General features: G+C 39.4%; 1 protein-coding gene across 1 annotated transcript; it reads left to right on the forward strand.

Annotated features, from left to right (window-relative positions):
- Positions 1–1,923: 1,923 nt before the first annotated feature.
- On the forward strand, positions 1,924–18,093 carry impdh2 (IMP (inosine 5'-monophosphate) dehydrogenase 2). The gene is made up of 15 exons (XM_086049821.1): positions 1,924–1,969; positions 2,142–2,274; positions 6,530–6,578; positions 7,957–8,058; positions 8,395–8,469; positions 9,513–9,719; positions 9,950–10,037; positions 11,581–11,780; positions 12,053–12,143; positions 12,389–12,484; positions 14,589–14,732; positions 15,603–15,747; positions 16,701–16,844; positions 17,261–17,344; positions 17,530–18,093. The coding sequence occupies exons 2-15, from the start codon at positions 2,174–2,176 to the stop codon at positions 17,549–17,551; spliced, it is 1,548 nt and encodes a 515-aa protein (XP_085905947.1). The 5' UTR covers positions 1,924–1,969; positions 2,142–2,173; the 3' UTR covers positions 17,552–18,093.
- The last annotated feature ends 960 nt before the right edge of the window (positions 18,094–19,053 follow it).

Below are 19,053 nucleotides of genomic sequence, written 5' to 3' on the forward strand. Positions count from 1 at the left end.
CACCGAACGTTTTATAAAGAATCCTGAAATATCTGTTTTTAAGAGAGATAGACCGATATGTTTTTTTTTTTAGGGCCGATACTAGTTGTTAGTAGTCAAGGCGGCCGATAACCGAGCCGATATTAATTTTTAGTAAAAAATAAAATAAAAAATAAATTTAAAAAAATCTTAATTTTGTTGAAACGTCTTTAAGCATATGTTTACTGAACATTACATACACACATTATACATTTTTGACAATATTCATCTTTGTTACCAAATTCTAACAAAAAGTTCAGGGAGCACCCAGGATTGTCAGCATGTCTTAAAAAGTGAAATGAAAACACTTTAAAAAAAATTGCTCCATATAGTTTTCAACAGTAAATGAAGTTCTACAATATTTAAAAATGACAGAAAATGTAACTTTCACATATCGTTTTTTTTTTTAATTTCAACACAGTTTTAAATTGATTTATTAACGGCCATCACAATTTTAAAAAGGCTGATGCCAATATTCATCAAAACGTAGAATATAGATGCCGATAATCAGCCCGGCCAATAATCGGTCTATCCCTAGGTTTTAGTGGGTTTTTTTCCCCTGTAAAATTATTCAAAATGTATGTATTTTTTAGATTAGTTTTCCCACAAAATATTAGTAAAAATCAACTACGGCTCTTCCAATCAGGGTTATCGTTGCAGTTCCTATTCTGATATGATCATGAATGAGATCAGCCGATACCGATTCTGATACCAGTGTATATGTGTGGGCAATTTTGATCCTCATGGGCTGATATCCTGGATGTTTTATGTCTCCCTACCTGATTAAAAAAAATCAGCTTATCAGTAAGCTCCGCAGAAGCTGGATAATGATCCTGATCATTTGAATCAGGTGTGAGCAGGAAGTGTAGAGCACGAAGTCATATAAAACCGCCATGAAGAGGACCGGAGTTGCCCACTTCCGGGTTAGCTGCACATTTTTCAGTTTTAGAGCTACTTTCTAACGATTATTTTAATAATCAAATAATCTGTTATTTATTTTTTTGATTGATCAGATTTTGAAAACATAATTCTATTCAAATTTCCATCCCTATATTATACAAAAATAGGACACTATATTTTCACACAAAAATGCACAAACGTGATTCAGTTACTTATTTTTTTCAAGAATATGGTCTATGCAAGCCCATAGTTGCAACATATACATATAAATATTGCGTTTGTGGAATAAGAGTTCATTCTTTAATGACATGAGCTGTAACGTGCATTAGCCTTTTCCACATCTGCCAAAAGGGCACAAAGACGCAAAGACTTTTTTAATGATGGTGAAAACATTGACACACATACAAAAAAAAAAAAACACTGTTAACAGTCGCTCCATTCCATTCCACCGTCTGTGGGGGCCATGGCCCGAGATACCTTGGTGGGTGTCCATTTTAACTACATTTAGAAAGGTTTTACTTCAAAATTAGTAACCATAATTGAGTGGTTTATTTGATCAAAAATAAATACAATTTGTATATTATATTATATAAGAGAATTTGCTTAGCTGTCAGCAGTATAATTCAGACAATGGTATGATGTTTGGAAAAGAATATTTATTCATTTGCTATTGATGTTGTCACAGTAAAGTTATAATGAATTAATGTCCCCATAGGTCACATTTCCAGACAAATTTGCCACATGCTGAGAATCTCTTTTTGTCTTGAAAAAATGTTTATTATATGTTCCCATTACATATGTGCAGTGGACATACTCGCGGTTCGGTACCCGCGAATTAATGGATTTAGTCAATTGGGGACTGGTTTTTGCATTTGAATGTGCGTCATTTATACACTTATTTTCACAATTGCCGGGCCGGCCCGGTCCCTATCCCCCCCAATAGCAGGGGTCCACGGTCTACCGTATATTGATAGAAATGCATCCACTGGTCTCATTCGAGGCGGTGAGAGCGGATGTGACGTCCTTCGAGCTGTCACACAGGAAGCACATGGTAGTCCCAACGTCAGACACGCTTCTTCACGTCCATTCGGAACCTCTTTAACATTTGGACCGCGCTCTCTGCAAAGCGGGGGTCAAGGACAAAGTTGTCGTTCATTTCACGCGCGGTCTATGTATACATATTGACATAGCCTCGCCATTTTTTTTATTTTGTAATTTACTAGAGCAGAGAACCGTAAGGGTGTTGTTGGATCTCATGGCAGAATACCTTATTAGCGAACAGACCGGCGATAACTGCCCAGAAGACGGACTGACGGGACAGCAGCTGATAAACGGAGGACATGGACTCACATACAAGTAAGTTGGTCTTGGCCTTGTCGCGCTCATGTGGAGTTGACCCCTGGCTTGCCTCTACATCTTCATTTTCATCACGCCTCACTTCGCAAAAAGGAAGACGCTTTATTGCCCCAGTGCGTAAGGCAGAGTAAAGGCAAGGCAGGACTGGATGAGCTGGGTGTGGAAGAACAACTTAAAACACGTTTTGGATGAGATACGGTCACTCAGAATTCCCAACAACGAGTTGCATTGATAACCACATTGTAACCCAAAGATAACAGGGGCGGTGTACACTGGAGATGATGTTACACTAGTACTGTATTGTCATTGAATGCCTGGTGAATGTTGCTATGATATTCTGGCAATCACATTACATTCATCCTGTGGTGGATACAGAACACATTTCCCATATTAGGAACTAATACAGGATCAAAATGTCACTACCCCAAAAAAGATCTTTGTACCACAAGTGTGAACATGCTGGCAGGTGTGTTACCACCACTCCGCAACCTGTAAAATATACCACTTACTACTTTTCCATTAGCCATTTTCTTACGTTTTTGTCAGTGATATATTTTTTCAAACACAATTTCAGTGGAACTTCTCTGGCATTTGCATGTTTTCCTGTGCTTCATTAGGCTTCCTCAGGCTTCCTCCCACATTTCAAAAACATTCATTTCAGGTTGACCAAAGAATCAAAATCCTCACTGCTGACCAGTTCAGGTTGTACCCTACCTCTTGCCCAAAGTCTAATGTAAAGATGTCAAACGTCAGTCCTCAACGGCCAGGTGTGTTGCAGCAGGAAACCTCTAAAACACGCAGGACAGCGTCCCTCGAGGACCGGGTTTAGACACCTGTGTCTTTATGAATGAGGGATATTGAAAATGGGTGGGCTTTTGGACATCCTTTGGTCACTTCAAAGGCACTATATAAATCTTAACGATTACTATTTATTGACTGTACGAGTGCCCCAATTTTCTGGTTACGAGCTGTAGTTTGATTCAGACATACTGCCATTCAAAGGAAATGAAGTGAAAAAAATACAAATAAAATGACAGCGACAGTCTCTGATGTGCTTTCAGGCAATTATTGAACAGGACATACAGTACAAAAGGAAAACACTGGCAAGTAGAGGTGTGACGATTAATCGGCATCTAATTCATGGTCAAATGAATCGATAAAACTTGCGATAATTGTTTAGTTGTTTAGAGACCGTGTTTGATTTTAAAAATGTCCAACTCGGGATTTTCAGTCTATCAACAGTAAATATTCTAGATTTTTTTAGTCCCCCGTGAAAGCAGACTGATTATCTTTATATTGAATCAAAATAAAACATTTGCAGCCAAACGGTCACTGAATCATAATTCATTAATATATTAATATATATGCTATTTTTCAGACAATCAAGCGCACTGGATCATTAGTCGCAACATCAATGAACGGGTCTATTTTCTTACCTTTTCATACTCCCCAGATTATAAGGCGCATTATCTTTGCATTGTACGTCAAATGGTTTATTCTTATTGTACCGTATGTATAATCGATAGATTTAGCGCTGTTATGCTGAGTACGGTGTGCTTCTGTTCGCTGTGCAACTTAAACGGGGGTTGCTTTGAGCAGAGAAGAGGAGGAGCTCCTCCAACAGTGAAAAAAAATGTAACATTAGTCAATATGGTGACCGGTGGTTATTACTTTGGCTTCGAAATTCTACCTTTGTTGACAGTTCAACAGCTATAAACAAGTCACTACACTCATGAGATACGCCAACTTCCATTATTCAAGCCTGCTCCTTTTTTGCTCAGTCCCGGCAGCTGTTGGAAGACTGCTGTGTCGTTTACCTCTCGGGTCCACAGACCGCAATGATATTGTACCACATTGTAATACTGGAAATGCCAAAAACGCTTAGCTCGCTTCTGTCTGAGCACAAAATTAGGCTAGGCGAACTGCATATCCCATGATTTGGAGACACGGAAGCTGGAAGTAGTTTAAGTTCTGATGTGACAAAAACGTGTGCGCCTGCTAGCGATTGGATGCGGATGAGAATGCAAATGTGAATATGAAATTAAATACAAAAGAATTTGAATTCAAGAAAAGTCAACATCCATACGAAAGGCGCACCAGATTATAAGGAGCACTGTTCATTTTTCAGAAAATTAAAGGATGTCAAGTGTGACTTGTGGTCTGAAAAATATGGTATGTTCTTTTTTTGAGTCATGGTGTGGAAATTATTATTTTAAGAAAATCATATCCATTGATTTAATCAACTAAATGATCAGCAGATGAATCGCGTGTTAAAATAATTGTTCATTGTTGGCCCAACTCGCAAAGAGCCTGATAAAGATGCTTATACTGAACTAATTGCGTGATGCATGGTCAATGGAAGCTGTTGTCAGAGCTCCAGACGTCATGCACTTCAAGGCACATGGATATTAACGTTTATTTTTTTACATTCTCTTTTATTCTTATTAATTATTTTCTAATATTGTTCTTATTTTTTCTTTACTGAAACAAATTTAGGTAGATTTGGGGGGATTTGGAAGTTGGAACAGATTGTCATTTCAATGGGGAACATCGATTTGGTACATGAATAATTTGAGTTAAGACCTTGGTCACGGAATGAAATCAAATCTTAAGTGAAGGTTCAAGTGTACTTACTTTCAAACTTGGATGACGGTTAAGTGACTACTGCTTTTATGGTCATCATTACATTTTTCTTCTTTGCAATCAATTGTTACCCTTGTGGTGGGTGGCGTCACAAAAAGCACACACAAAAAAGCCAAAGAAGAAAGAACCGCCGCTGAGAAGTTCATCTTTGAGATGAGTTGAACTCTCAACGTACGTGATGTCATGCAGCAGACTTTTTTCCCTCCTCAAATTCTTAATAGTACACCGGGCGAGGTGTTCAACTTTAGAGCTCCCCCAGTATTTGTACACAGCAGTCCCACATGCATGACCTGGGCCTGGTTATATTTAGTCTACAGCCTTTGTAGCACCGCAGTAAAAATAGAAGTGGTACATGCGGACCTGATGTTTACGTTGACACTTTGGACATCTTAAAGCTAAAAGAGCAATGCACAATTACATTGATTTTAAAAGTGTAAACACTTCGATTGTCAAGCCGCATTTGAGGGATTTCTTGTTGTTGTTATTGGTGTTGTATTTTATTTTATTTTTTTTTACACATTTTATTCATAATTTCCAAATTTTCCAAAGCAAAACAAAAAAAAGAGAAAACAAAAAAAATGGAAAAAAAAACTCTCTCCGCGAAACAACAATTAATTCTAGATATAGAAAACATAATGAAGAACAAACAGGCACTCGGTTTAGTTCAATAACATTTCAAGCTGGGTCACAAAACAATGTTCAAAAAAGGTGTCCAAATTGATTGAAAGACATCTAACTTTCCTTGATTTGAATGAAAAATTTTCTCTGGTGTACAATATGACAGAGGTTCATTAGTCCAGTGTTTTTCATTGGGGGGGATCGACACATTTCCAGTTCTTGAGTATACACTTTTTCGCAGCGGTTGCTTGTTTGAGTTCAGATTAAGTAGGGTTACATCTCCCAACAACCATATCCTGAGATCGTTTTCCAAGGATTGTCCACATACCTGAGAAGTTACTGCAAATATGTAAGACCAGTATAGCTTCAGACAAATGCAACTCCAAAACATGTGCACAAGGGTTCCAATACATATAGTACACCTTTGACATTGATCAGATATATCATTCCTCATTTTATTCAGTCTATATGGTGTATGATATGTTCTGTGATAAATATTAAATTGGATCTGTCTATGCTTAGAAGTAGGTGTTGTTGTTTTTTTAAAACTTTTTATGAACAAGGAAGTGTTGAATGCCTCAGAATGTGACAGTAAGTCAACCACCAATGTTCTACTGTTTGTTTTATGACTACGTTGATCAGTATGAAGAAAAATGAATCAAACCTTTCAAACATTAAGTAAGCCACATGCTTCAACATGCTGTCGTGGGCATCATTTCTGTTTTTAGTCCCGCTGTCATCAGGTATCCATGCTACTTGCGTATACGGGTCCACATGCCTTGAAAGAAGACACAAGGATTACTGTTATTTAAAATCTTCCGAGAAATTCAGTCACCATTTTGTGGCCATTTCCCCCTATCCAAGCAGGAAACTATTTGGAGCTATTTAGTTTGATGTTTGAAAATTGTAATTGAAAGCACTTTGAGGTGTTCCACTTTGGAGGCTCCACTCTGGATGACTCAAGAGCTAAAATCCCTTGTGTTCTCACTTTCAGTGACTTCCTCATTCTGCCGGGCTACATTGACTTCACTGCCGATCAAGTGGTGAGTCGGGATGGATGGTCATCGCAGATTTACAACGTCAACACGGCAAATCTGATTAACGCAAATGTGGTGGTATTAAACGGCAGTAAACTGAGGATGAGATGATGTTTGGAGAGGGAGTGGAGGATTACAAAAATCCCCTCATTGTAAATGATTCATTACAAACCACAGCAGAGCCTTGTATTATCCCCAAACATTCATTTTATTTAGCCGGCTTGTGACAGTATGCTGTGAAATCATCTCGCAGGGCATGCAAGATGAGGTTGATGAGAAGTTAACACTTGATGGAAATAAAATGACATATTTTGGTCTTAACCTGTTCAGTTATTTCCAGGAATTGAATTGCTTTTGAATTGATGTACTTATCTGATATCAAAAGGCCTAGCGTAACATCTGATTGAGTCACATACTGTGCCATTGTATGTGCAATTGCACATTAGGTCTGCAACTAATGATTATTTTAACAGTCGTTTAATCTGGCGATTATTATGGCGATTAATTGATAAATAATCTTAAAATTAACATTTTAATTTCTATTCCATTTGTTCAAAAATTATGTCAAATTGGCATGCAGAAAATGGACTACATTAATTATGATTCAGTTATGGTCTGGTCCCTTACATGAAAGAAAATAGGCAAAAAATAGTGATAATTGTTTTTCAAAAAGCAGATGTTTGCAAACGTTTTAATTTGATTCAACACAAAGATAATCAGTCTGTTTTCATGGAGGACTACAGAAATTGCAGAATGTTTACTGCTGATCAGCTGAAATTCGATGGATTTGGACAATTTAAAATTAAACAAGGTCTCTAAAAGATTAATCAATTTGCAACATTTTTAATGATTAATTTGATCATCAATTAGTTGCTGATTAATTGTTGCACCGCTTCCAGCAAGTGTTTTTATTTTATATTTGTGTATTTCATTGTTTGTCCTGTTCAACGATTGTCTGAAAGCGCATCAGAGACTGCAGCTTTTTACTTTTTTTTTTTCCACTCCACTTGAACGCATGTCTGAACCTAACTCATAATTTAAAGGCTGGTTTGCTACACAAAAGAAAAACAAACAAACAAACAAAAAAAACTACAGCTCGTTATTTGGGGCACTTGTACAGTATCTTAGATGTCGATTGTGCCTTTGAAGTGACCCAACGACGTTCAAACAGTCCATCCATTTTTTTTGCTCATTCATTTGGGTCACGAGTAAGCTGGAGAGAGAGGTGGGGTACAACTAAAGGTGTCAAGATTAATCGACAACTGTTATAATAATCAAGTCATCGTATAGAGCTATTATTTAACTTAACAGAGCGATTTGTACAATTGTTGATTGATGATTCCACATGTGACTTGCTTAGTGATTTGACTCCCTCTGTCAACAGGACCTGACCTCAGCGCTCACCAAACAAATCACAATGAAAACTCCCTTTGTATCTTCCCCCATGGACACGGTCACAGAGGCCAGCATGGCCATCGCTTTAGCAGTAAGTACGATGCCCAACACTCCCACACTCATATAGTAGAAGTACACTCAAAAAATGTTGGTGCACATTCAGGCCTTGGGAGGGAGAGGTCTGTACGCTTTGTCTAGTGCAATGGGTTCTTCCATCTGGTAATGCCCCACCCCTCCGTGAAGTTTTGTTTTGATGAGTTTTACTCTTGCTAACGAGACCACATCCATTTTGTTAATACAGCTTTTGTGTTGCATCATGTGCAAGTGTACTCAATGTTGTGGGCTGTGAGAGTGTGCTGTTGTTTCTGCTATCAACATATGTATGAGCTATGTATTATCTCCAACAAGTTGTATGCTCTCCTCCAAGTTAACAGGTGGTATCGGCTTCATCCACCACAACTGCACTCCAGAGTTCCAGGCCAACGAAGTCCGTAAAGTCAAGGTATGGAATAGTGACTGATTTCCTATTACAGTGGTACCTTGAAATCATGAGTGTCCTCACTTTTCCAAATATAAGCCATCGATTGGCGGCTGTTGTTGGTTGTTTTGACTAAGTTCCAAGCAATAATTTGGAATATGAGTGCTGGATGGTGACGGCAAACCCAATTCATGTCACAACAGGCGAGCAATTAGGCATATGTGAACAATTCTTCCAAAAATGGTCTTCAGGCTTTGTATTGACAATTTACTGGCAAACTAAACATAAAACAAAGAGCATTACATGTTGTGTATTAAAACAAGGCAACTTTGTCTTAGGAAAGTCAGCTATCTTAACATACAGTGCAAAACAGCATACAATAGCTTCAGTGTCGCGCATCTTTTAAGCCAGGAGGGCCGACCCCCAAACACTGGTCCACAGCCTGCTGCCATTTGGTACAGAGAGACAGATATTTTTGTTTGTTTTATAGTGGCGCATATACATCTTTCAGCCTCCCACAAGCCCCTGACCCTTCCGAAGGGGCAGTATGCGTTTGCTGGCCCCGCCCTCCCCAACCCCTCCTCAACCCTCCTTTTGGCGAATGGAGTATTTTTCTGCACACCCACCCCCTCCGCCGGCGAATGGTTGAGAGTCCACTACTTTAAGCCATGGATATTTGAACACATATGGCGCAGCAACACATTTAGACAGACAATGACTTATCCTCTGTGAAATATGATAAATATTACTGCAGCTTATTGATTCTGTTGTGGAACTCTTCTCTGTGTTTATTTTATATGTCAGTATAAAAAAATACAAACCTAACCCAACCTTGATGGCCAAGCGAGCGCCTCTGTATTTCAGTAATTCTACAGTTGATCATTAAAAAAAATCATAAATTAAAAACAGCCTCATGTTTATGTTGTATTGTTTATCCCCCCAACTCCCCCCACAATTTTACCAGTGTTGTCTGTCCCATCCTTGTTAGTTTGTGCCCTGTGCCCTGTATCTAGTGTCACTAGATCTGGTAGCAATATAGCTTGTCATCCCTCTCCTCCCCCCTGCAGAGGTACGAGCAGGGCTTCATCACAGACCCGGTGGTGATGAGCCCTCACCACCTGGTGCGGGACGTCTTTCAAGCCAAGGCCCGCCACGGCTTCTGTGGTATTCCCATCACGGACGACGGCAAAATGGGTAGCAAGCTGGTTGGCATCATCTCGTCGCGAGACATTGATTTTCTCAAGGGGGAGGAGCACAACCTGCCTCTCTGTCAGGTAGCTGATATTTCTCTAATACTCGGGATGGGATTAAGTGATGGCTTTCAGACAAAATTGTTGGTACTCTGCCATTAAGGAAAGGGAAAAAGATCAAATAACAGAGTGGAATTTGCCCAAAATCCATATTGTGCTGTGAAAAGTTAGTGATGAAAGAATGACAACTTGTATGGATTTGACCTGCAATATTATGTTTCTCTGGAGTTGATCGCGTGTGCCCTTTTTGACAGGTAATGACAAAGCGAGAGGATCTCGTAATTGCTCCTGCTGGTGTGACACTGAAAGAAGCCAATGAAATCCTACAACGGAGTAAGAAAGGTGAAGACGAGTTGGGGTGTGATTGTGCTGTTTTGATGCTGGTTGTTCTGTTTTACAAACAGACAAAATCACAGTTGACATGGACCTGCAAAAACGATGGAGACAGCTGTAGCATGCATGCCAGGCCAGTTGTTGGCTGCCTATATCCCTTCTTAAAGTGAAGTCAACCCCCGAAAAAATCTTTGGAATAATGTTTTATGCGCCTCCACTAGTCTAAACACAACATTCTGATTAATATTGCGTTTGTGGGATATTACTTAATCCACCTATTTTTAGCCACCTTAGAGGCGGCCATTTTGTCACTTGCTGTTGGTTTGAAAATGACATCACAGTTGCTCACGGCTCAGGTAACGACCAATCACGGCTCACCTGTTTGCTGAAGCTGAGCCATGATTGATTCTTACCTGAGCAACTTTGATGTCATTTTCAGTCGACAGCAAGTGGCAAAATGGCTACCCCCCTGAGATGGAAAAAAAATGGGTGGCTTTTCTGACTTTCCACAAACGCAGTATTAACCAGAATATCATTTTTCGACTATTGGGGCTACATTTCTTCTTAAGAAAATTTTGGGGTTGACTTCCCCTTCTTAAACATTAAGCACCTGCACCAGGGGCGGAGCCAAAACATGCTTAATGGGTGGGCCTGGAAAAATCAGGGTGGGCCTGAATATTTCTCTCACTGAGCACAATCCTCCTGTCCCGACACATCGTATATTAAAATAAATGACAAACTGAATAATATGAAGTTCAGAGCTTCCTTAGACAACCACAATTATGCCATTCTCAATATTCAATAAGATACAAAAAAAAAACCACACACACAAGGAAACACAAATTCAAAAATAATTTAACCTCCTAAGGCTTACTGGCCACATATGTGAACAGCACTTTCTGGCTCTTGTGTCCACAAGCGTGTGCACTGTGGAACTGTGGGTGTTTTGGACACATATGTGGGCACTTACACTGCCATATTGTGGTACCAGAAGAGTATTACATACTACAGTCAAAATACAGTATACAAAATACAGTACAATACAAAAAACTAAAAGATGATGCTTATTTTTTCTTCTAATTAGGTTCCAATAAGCCCAAATAGCAAGAAGAATTAAAAAATGCATGTAAAAAAACACCTTGGGCTTTAGGAGATTAATAATAATTCACTAAAGTGTTATAAGTATATATTTCGTGAATCTCACTGGGTGGGCAGTGTATCAATCTGGGTGGGCCTGTGCACACCCAGGCCCACCCATGGCTCCGCCCATGACCTGCACATCAACTGTTAGTCCTTTCAGGTCCTATACTTGAATACCCTTTGCGAATGCAGAATGTGTTTGGATTATACCAAGTCAATATTGCAACTTCACTGGACACAGGAGCCATGTCGTTAACGTACACTTTGCCCTTGAAGCATCATAAGCACAAAACCAGCCATGTTCTTCATTTTCACTTTTGACCCCCTTTTGTTTTCACACACTTTTGTCTGTGTTGTTTTCAATTAGAAACCAACAACAACTGAAGCCGTCTGTTTCTTTTTTTTTTTGCAGGCAAACTTCCCATTGTTAATGAAGACGGCTGCTTGGTGTCCATCATCGCCCGAACTGACCTGAAGAAGAACAGAGACTTCCCTCTGGCCTCCAAAGACTCGCGCAAGCAGCTGCTATGTGGGGCCGCCATTGGCACGCACAATGATGACAAATACCGCCTGGACCTGCTGGTGCAGAGTGGAGTGGATGTGATTGTACTGGTGAGGATCAAGAATCTTCAAGCGCACATTTGTTATGCGACCGACACTAGCTCAGATTGACACGGTTCTATGACACCGCATTCAACACATCATTTGGTAAACTGATGTGTTGAATGCGGTGTCATTTTTGCAGTGTTTTCCACTCTACTTTGGAAAGCAGCATAAGAGCCATGGGAGGACTTGCCTCTGATTTCTTAGTCTTTGTTTTTCTTATTTGGATAAAAATAATGACGTATGGAAATAATAGATGATGTCTCATCCTCCATTTACAGGATTCTTCTCAGGGCAACTCAATATTCCAGATCAACATGATCAAATATATCAAAGGGAAATACCCAAACCTGCAGGTCATTGGTGGCAATGGTAAGTGCACACATTTTTCAGGCTTTCCCGAAAATATAGTCTGTATTATTCTTTTTTGTTCGGGCTAAATAGCTTCTAGTATAAATACGGCATTCCTGGTTATTTGAGCAACGGCATCTGGAACAAGTTTTGTTCTAACAAGATTTAAATTGTTCAGGATTATGTTTTATGTAAATATTACTCAATTTGAATATACTTACTGCACCGTATTTCTCCAACATTTTTTGTCTGTTCTTGTCGTTCAGTGGTGACCACCGCTCAAGCCAAAAACTTGATCGAAGCAGGAGTGGACGGACTGAGAGTGGGAATGGGCAGCGGGTCCATTTGCATCACACAGGAAGGTGGGTGACTGGACTGCAAAGTCAACAAACCACCGCCCACACCCCTGCCACAAAGTTGTCCTCAAGGACCGCATGGAAGAGAAATTGAGCACAATTTGTATTTTGAGTTTGAAAGGATGCTCCTGAGATTGTGCCGTGTTTTCAGACACCTGACTAGCCCCCATGTCAGAGACAAATAATAATATATTGGATGGAAAATAAAAACAATATGGGATGGGCATAATTGACAGCTGCACAATTTGTGCAGCGTGGTACCTTGCAGTGCCAGCTTGACTGATTCCTTCCGTCTCCTTTCAGTGTTGTCGCTCAAATGGTAATCGATCCAAACTCCGCTACTGCAGTTTCTTAGACGCCAAGGATGTGCTTTTGCCTCATTACAGTGGAACATCGACGTTCCATTCCGGGACACTGGTCAACTCGATCTCTTGTGTCCTGATTTGAAAACAACTTGTCCCAATGTGAAATAGTGGAAGTGATATGTTCAAAAGTCTAAGTGTCAGTCACCACCGCCAAGCATTGAAGAGTGCAGGAAATGTTTTGAGATTTTAAAATGTGTTCTTGTTACACAATGGAACACTCTAAAACATAAAACACAACGCTGGGGGCCTTTGAATGTGATATATTTTTCATCCCCCCTTTCTTTCATTTTTTCTTATAAAGCTCCTTATGGACTGCTCCTTTTGGAAAAGCTCAATGTTTCCAGTGTATAGTGAGGACGGGGGCTGTTTTGGGAGGGTGATACATTGTTTTTTTATTTGTTTGAATTCCGAATTGTTATTGAACTTGAAAGGCGCCACTCAACTTGGGCAATTGTCGTCCAATGTGCCTGAGCACTAACAGCATTTGCGCCGCTGTCCACTGTCACAGTCAGCAAACGCAGGTCCCTTTATTGTAGGTACGTACAGGACCACTATAGCTGTACATAAGCGTAAAGGGTGCCAAAAAGTGGCACTGTAAAAAGGCCTTAATTTAGGAGCCTTCGCCATAAGCAATAAGATAAAAATGGCATAACATACCAAAGTCAATCAAAGTGAAAGTGAAAAAAATAATTGTTGTTTAGAGGACCTTAATCAAGGGTATGAGAAAAGAGCAACGTTTTCAACCTGGATTTAAAAGCATTTACACTCGGTGCTGACTTCACTTCTGTTGGCAGCTTATTCCATTTGTGCGCAGCGTAACAGCTGAATGCAGCTTCACCATCTTTACTTCACAAAGGTGGTACAGTGCTGTTTTAAGTTCAATAATACACCTCAAAAATAAAACTAAACTTGCCCATCAAAACAGCGTCATCAAACATGTGACAATTTAATACCATGAGCAATATTTTTACAATATTTTTTGTCATGCTACAAAAGAAGAGATGGAGTGATGGAAAAGAGGAATAATGTCAATGTCAAAAATGTCAAATAAAGTTCTGACGATTATCCAAGCCAATTGTCACAGTACTATTTTCTAAGGCTTCAGCTCCTGAGAATCATTGTCACTTTTATCCCAGTGATGATAAAACATAGAGATACAAATACTTGTTTCTTACTTTTCTTTTGTAGCATGACAAAAAAAAAAAAAGCAAACATATTGCTCACGGTATTAAATGGTCACATGGTTGATGATGATGTTTTGATGGGCAAGTTTAGTTTTATTTTTTGGGGCATGTTATTGAACTCAAAAGTGCACCACCTTTGAGCTATTCCACTTAGCTGTGAGTCCACAGTATACTTTTAATGTGTTGTTCTTCCGAGTGATGCATTTAGTAGCTAAACATGTTGGACACAGCTAAAAAGTTAGTGTCAAGATGTCGGATCCTTGATACATCTTCGAAACAGTACTTTTGGTGTCTGTTTGTCTTTCTCACTCACGAAGGGACATTTTCTCCTTCTGTCCGTTCATTCACATCTGACTCTTTAGTTCAGACAAATAATCCATTTTGATACCAGTTACTGGAATTCGGTATGAATTTAAAGCTTCATCAAAGTCTCTGCAGATGTCAAATGAAGTTGATTGTATTTATTTTGCATGCGAAAAGCTGCAAGCGCAGTCCCAGTCAGATTGGTCTTTGTTCACATCTTTCTGGCTAAATGCTGCTTCCTTCTTGTCTTCCTAACAGTACTGGCCTGCGGCAGACCTCAAGCCACTGCCGTCTATAAGGTGTCTGAGTACGCCAAACACTTCGGCGTGCCCGTCATTGCCGATGGTGGCATTCAGAATGTCGGACACATCGCCAAAGCCTTGGCGCTCGGCGCATCCACAGGTAGTAGTCTGGTAGACCTCCAGTTTGTTTTTTTTGTTTTTTTAAACCATGCTTCCCATATGAAATACTGTGTTAGAAATTGAATGAATCCGGGTGGCACAGTGGAGAGTGGTTAGCACATCCGCCTCACAGTGCTCAAGGTTGTAATTCGAATCTGGACTCCACCTTCCCGCGTGCAGTCTGGCTTTTTCCACATTCCAAAAACCTGCATCTTAGCTTCATTGAAAACTCTAAATTGTGCAAATTGGACCATGCTTTTCTCTCAGTCACCTGGAATAGGCTCCAGCTCACCTGCAACCCTAATGAAGATTAGCAGTTTAGAATAAATGAATGGATGGGTGGATATAACAATGCATTCAGGGCTTCAACGTTTTGCCATTCTTGACTGTCATACAAGTGTAAAAATACAACACTCAAATTTAATGATAAATGAAGAGTGGAATACAAAGGTCATGTCCTAAACGCACCTCATGGATTGCCATCCTTTTTTTTTTTTCTTTTTTTTTTTATTAACAGTAGCATACGTTCAAAATGAATTCAACAACCTTTTAGTCACTCACAGCTAATGTTAGTTATTTATTTACTGTATACAAGGATGGTGAATACGGTTGGATTCGGTCAGTTTTACCATTTCTGGCATATTAGGAGTGCTATTCACATACACTACTCAAAAAAGGTCTGGGTTATGTGGCTTTAGGGTGAAATTCCAGGATGGACCTAAAATGCACTGTGATGAACTTGACATTGCTTATGGGCAGTTTAATCTTTGTGTTGCTCAACCGAAACAAAATGGAAAATATGGGACTATGGGGTGCACGTTAGTTTACAAATCACTTTTCTCACAGTTCAATTTGCCTTGTCTTTGTGCAGTGATGATGGGCTCTCTGCTCGCTGCCACCAGCGAGACTCCTGGTGAATATTTCTTCTCAGATGGCATCAGGCTAAAGAAGTATCGTGGCATGGGCTCCCTGGATGCCATGGACAAAAACCTGGGGTCCCAGACAAGATACTTCAGGTTAGGGCTGTGTAATTAATCAAAAATCAGTTACAATTATTACACTCCACCATTACAAAATTGGCTTAATCGTAAAAAAAAATATTATTTTTTTATTTATATCCTTGCATGTTTGTTTACACAAGGAAATCATACTTGAATTCATACATTTGCACCTTTTTAAAAAAAATATACAATAACAAATTTTATAAATGTTGTTTGGTCCTAAAGAAACGTACTTACATTTATTTGTCTTTATATTTTTTACGTTTAAACATTTTCTTGTGTTGTCCTGAAAAATAAATGATCATTTAAATAATCGTGATTTCAATTATTACCAAATAATCATGATTCATATTTTTTTCATAATTGAGCAGCTGCACTTCAGGTGTGAAAACGTTTTCATCAACCTTGCGGGTCTTTAGTGAAGTATAAAAACTCATCAAGGCGACCACTGGGTGGCAGTAATCAGCTTGTGCACTCCCTGCTACTCATTATGCAGTACATGAATGTAATATTTTCGGTGAAATGATCATACTAATCAAGTTATTCAAGGCAATACAAGTATTTTATTCAAACGACTATTTATTTATAGACCTCAGGCCTTTCAATGTTATTGCTTTTCAGCATAAAGCTGAGGACAGGTTCCACAGAAAAAAAACACAAATGGTAAATTTGTAAAGAATGAACTATGAGGTTCATTGTATATTGTCGCTGTTGGTTGGAATCCTCACAGCTCCAAAACCACCGATGTGGTAAAAGAAGAACACTATCAGTTGGTGAACAAATATGAAATTGACCATATTTGGACATACAAGGTTCCCACCTGACAGTGACGATATTAAAATTTTTTTTTTTTTTAATTTAAAGTAAAATGTCGGCTGGACTGCCTGTTCTTACTCTGGGTCTGCTCCTTGAAATAGTACCACATGAAATCATATCATTGTTGTGCGTTTTTTTGTTTGTGGCCACAGTGAAAGTGACAAGATCAAAGTTGCTCAGGGTGTTTCAGGAGCTGTGCAGGACAAAGGCTCCATCCACAAGTTTGTTCCCTACCTGCTGGCTGGCATTCAACACTCGTGTCAGGATATCGGCACCAAGAGTCTCACTCAGCTCAGGTATACACAGATGGCACCACACGGATAATTCAATTGTCACAGCTCAACGTTGTGGTGTTTGACACACACACTTCTGCTTATTACTACACTCCTTTCTGCACAGCTGTAGTCCTTGTACAGAAGGTTTGTAAGATTTTCAACGTATCACACTTTGTCCAAAAAAAAAAAAACTGTTGTTGGTGTGTAAAAGCGCTGATTGGTTTAGGGCCTAAAAACATTTGTGGTCTGCTCTTATGATGCAAAGCATACAAACAGTTATCTGGAGCAAATCTGTCACCCTGTAAACGCACTTCCGAATTTTTTTTCTATTACCACTCTAGTGTGGACTTAACTAACCTCTCCATAGTATCGCGTTGGCTTGTAGCCTTGCAGGGTAACTGTGTGGCTGACAAATGTGTCATTTTGTCTTGTGTCAGAGGCATGATGTACAGTGGAAAGCTGAGATTTGAAAAGAGAACGCCATCCGCCCAAATGGAGGGTGGTGTCCACAGTCTGCACAGGTACGCACTTGCACGAGACCACGCCTCGAGCAATTTCGCAAGAGGTGCCGCAATTTGGGCACAGTACAGGTTCTTCATTTCAACGGTTGCTCGGGCTTCCTCTTTAAATAAACACTGGAGCCATCTTTCTTGACAGGAAATGCCGTGGTCAGTCCTGTGATTTTTATCTTTTCTTTTCGTGACAGTTATGAGAAGCGTCTGTTTTGAAGAAGAATCTTCAGCTGGAGACTATCCTTCCAACGCAACGATGCCAAAACTCTCCCGCTCTTCCTGTCACAGTATCCTATTAATGTCGTCACGCATGCACATGCACACGCACGTGCATGAATGACCTCAGAGCATTTGTATTCATCAAGTCTTCCAGTCATTTAGCATCTTCTATGCATCCTCGAATATGTGAAGGACAACTAAGCCTTAACAGTCAGTGCACACGTGACTGTGTCCTCTAGAGCCTTCCATGTTGATAAGTGTCCGCCATACAGCTGTTCATTTTCAAAGAATAAAAGGTCTGCTATTTTTCACAAAAGGTTCTCACTTACTTTTGTTCAAGAGCGAAATGTAAAAAAAAAAAAAAAATTAAAAGATAAAATACATTTGCAATTAAAAGCCTAAAATGGCCACTGAAATAAGTGTTTTAGTTTGTTGAATGAGTATGTTCCTGCTGGAAAAGTGGCAAAAAGCTTAAATGTATATGTGCTATTTTAATTTTTTTTCACATTGTGACAAAAATAAATAACATGTTTTCATTACGTGCATATCCAATGTCATTTTTGTGTGAGTGAAGACTATTATTATTTAGAATGCTGCAGAACATCAGGGGAAAAAAATTTCAGATTTTGCTCCGCTCCAAAAAAAAAAAAGAAATTTTAATGAATTAATATCACTATATCAACATTTACAAGTATGTTGACACGTGTGGCAATGTATGGCAGCAAAAATATGTAACAAATAAAAGGCTGGCTGGACTGGTGTGAATACTAGTTTGGTATACTGATGATAAAATGCTAAATGAATCAAGATGATGCTTGGAGCTAGGTTATGACACTGTCATGTAACAAAAAAATTGTATATTCAATGAACAGATTGAGTGATATTCGTTTATCTTCAAAATGATATCTTGATGTCAAAATTATCCCCAAGCAGTTTGTTGTGCAATCACAAATAAAAGTTACATAATAAACAACCTTGTGCCTTTTAATCAAAATTTATAGTTTAGATCTTTTATTTATATTTGATTTATTTATTTATATATTTTAGATCTTTTATTTTGTATTATATGCAAAACTGATTTTAGTTTTGTTGTCTTCTGTTGTTGTTAGCTTTTAGCTCCAGTGTTTCCTCAGAGGGGGGCCTCCGCGTTGTGTGTGTGGGTGGGTGGCTGCCCTTCCCACGGGCCTCCTTAGGTCCAGTTGACTGGGGGCCTCCACACTAGACGTGGGGTCTCCCCGGCTAATCTGGGCCGGGGGTCTCTGTGATGATGGCTCCTAGTGGCCTGTGGGCTGTCATTCCCCTCAGCGTGAATGAGCCCCCATTGGGTACCCTTTCCTCATATGGTTTCTCTGTGCCTTGTCATGTATTTTTTAACACGCTTTATCAGGTTGTGTGCTTTGTATGTGTGTGTGTGGGTGTATATATATATATGCGAGTGCTGATATACTGGCGGATATATGTCTTGGGCTTTGTTGGGAGGGAGGGCAGGAGCAGGTCTT

The sequence above is a fragment of the Filicampus tigris genome, chromosome 1 (assembly GCF_054856515.1).
Source record: "Filicampus tigris isolate MCC_2025a chromosome 1, RoL_Ftig_1.0, whole genome shotgun sequence".
In the NCBI taxonomy this organism is placed as follows: domain Eukaryota; kingdom Metazoa; phylum Chordata; class Actinopteri; order Syngnathiformes; family Syngnathidae; genus Filicampus; species Filicampus tigris.

What these genes read in the sequence shown, in the direction of transcription:
- impdh2 (XM_086049821.1), top strand. Translation starts at nt 2,174, where the DNA reads ATGGCAGAATACCTTATTAGCGAACAGACCGGCGATAACTGCCCAGAA. An exon ending in ACTTCACTGCCGATCAAGTG is followed by an intron (nt 6,579 to 7,956) that starts GTGAGTCGGGAT and finishes CTCTGTCAACAG; the next exon opens with GACCTGACCTCAGCGCTCAC. An exon ending in CCTACAACGGAGTAAGAAAG is followed by an intron (nt 10,038 to 11,580) that starts GTGAAGACGAGT and finishes TTTTTTTTGCAG; the next exon opens with GCAAACTTCCCATTGTTAAT.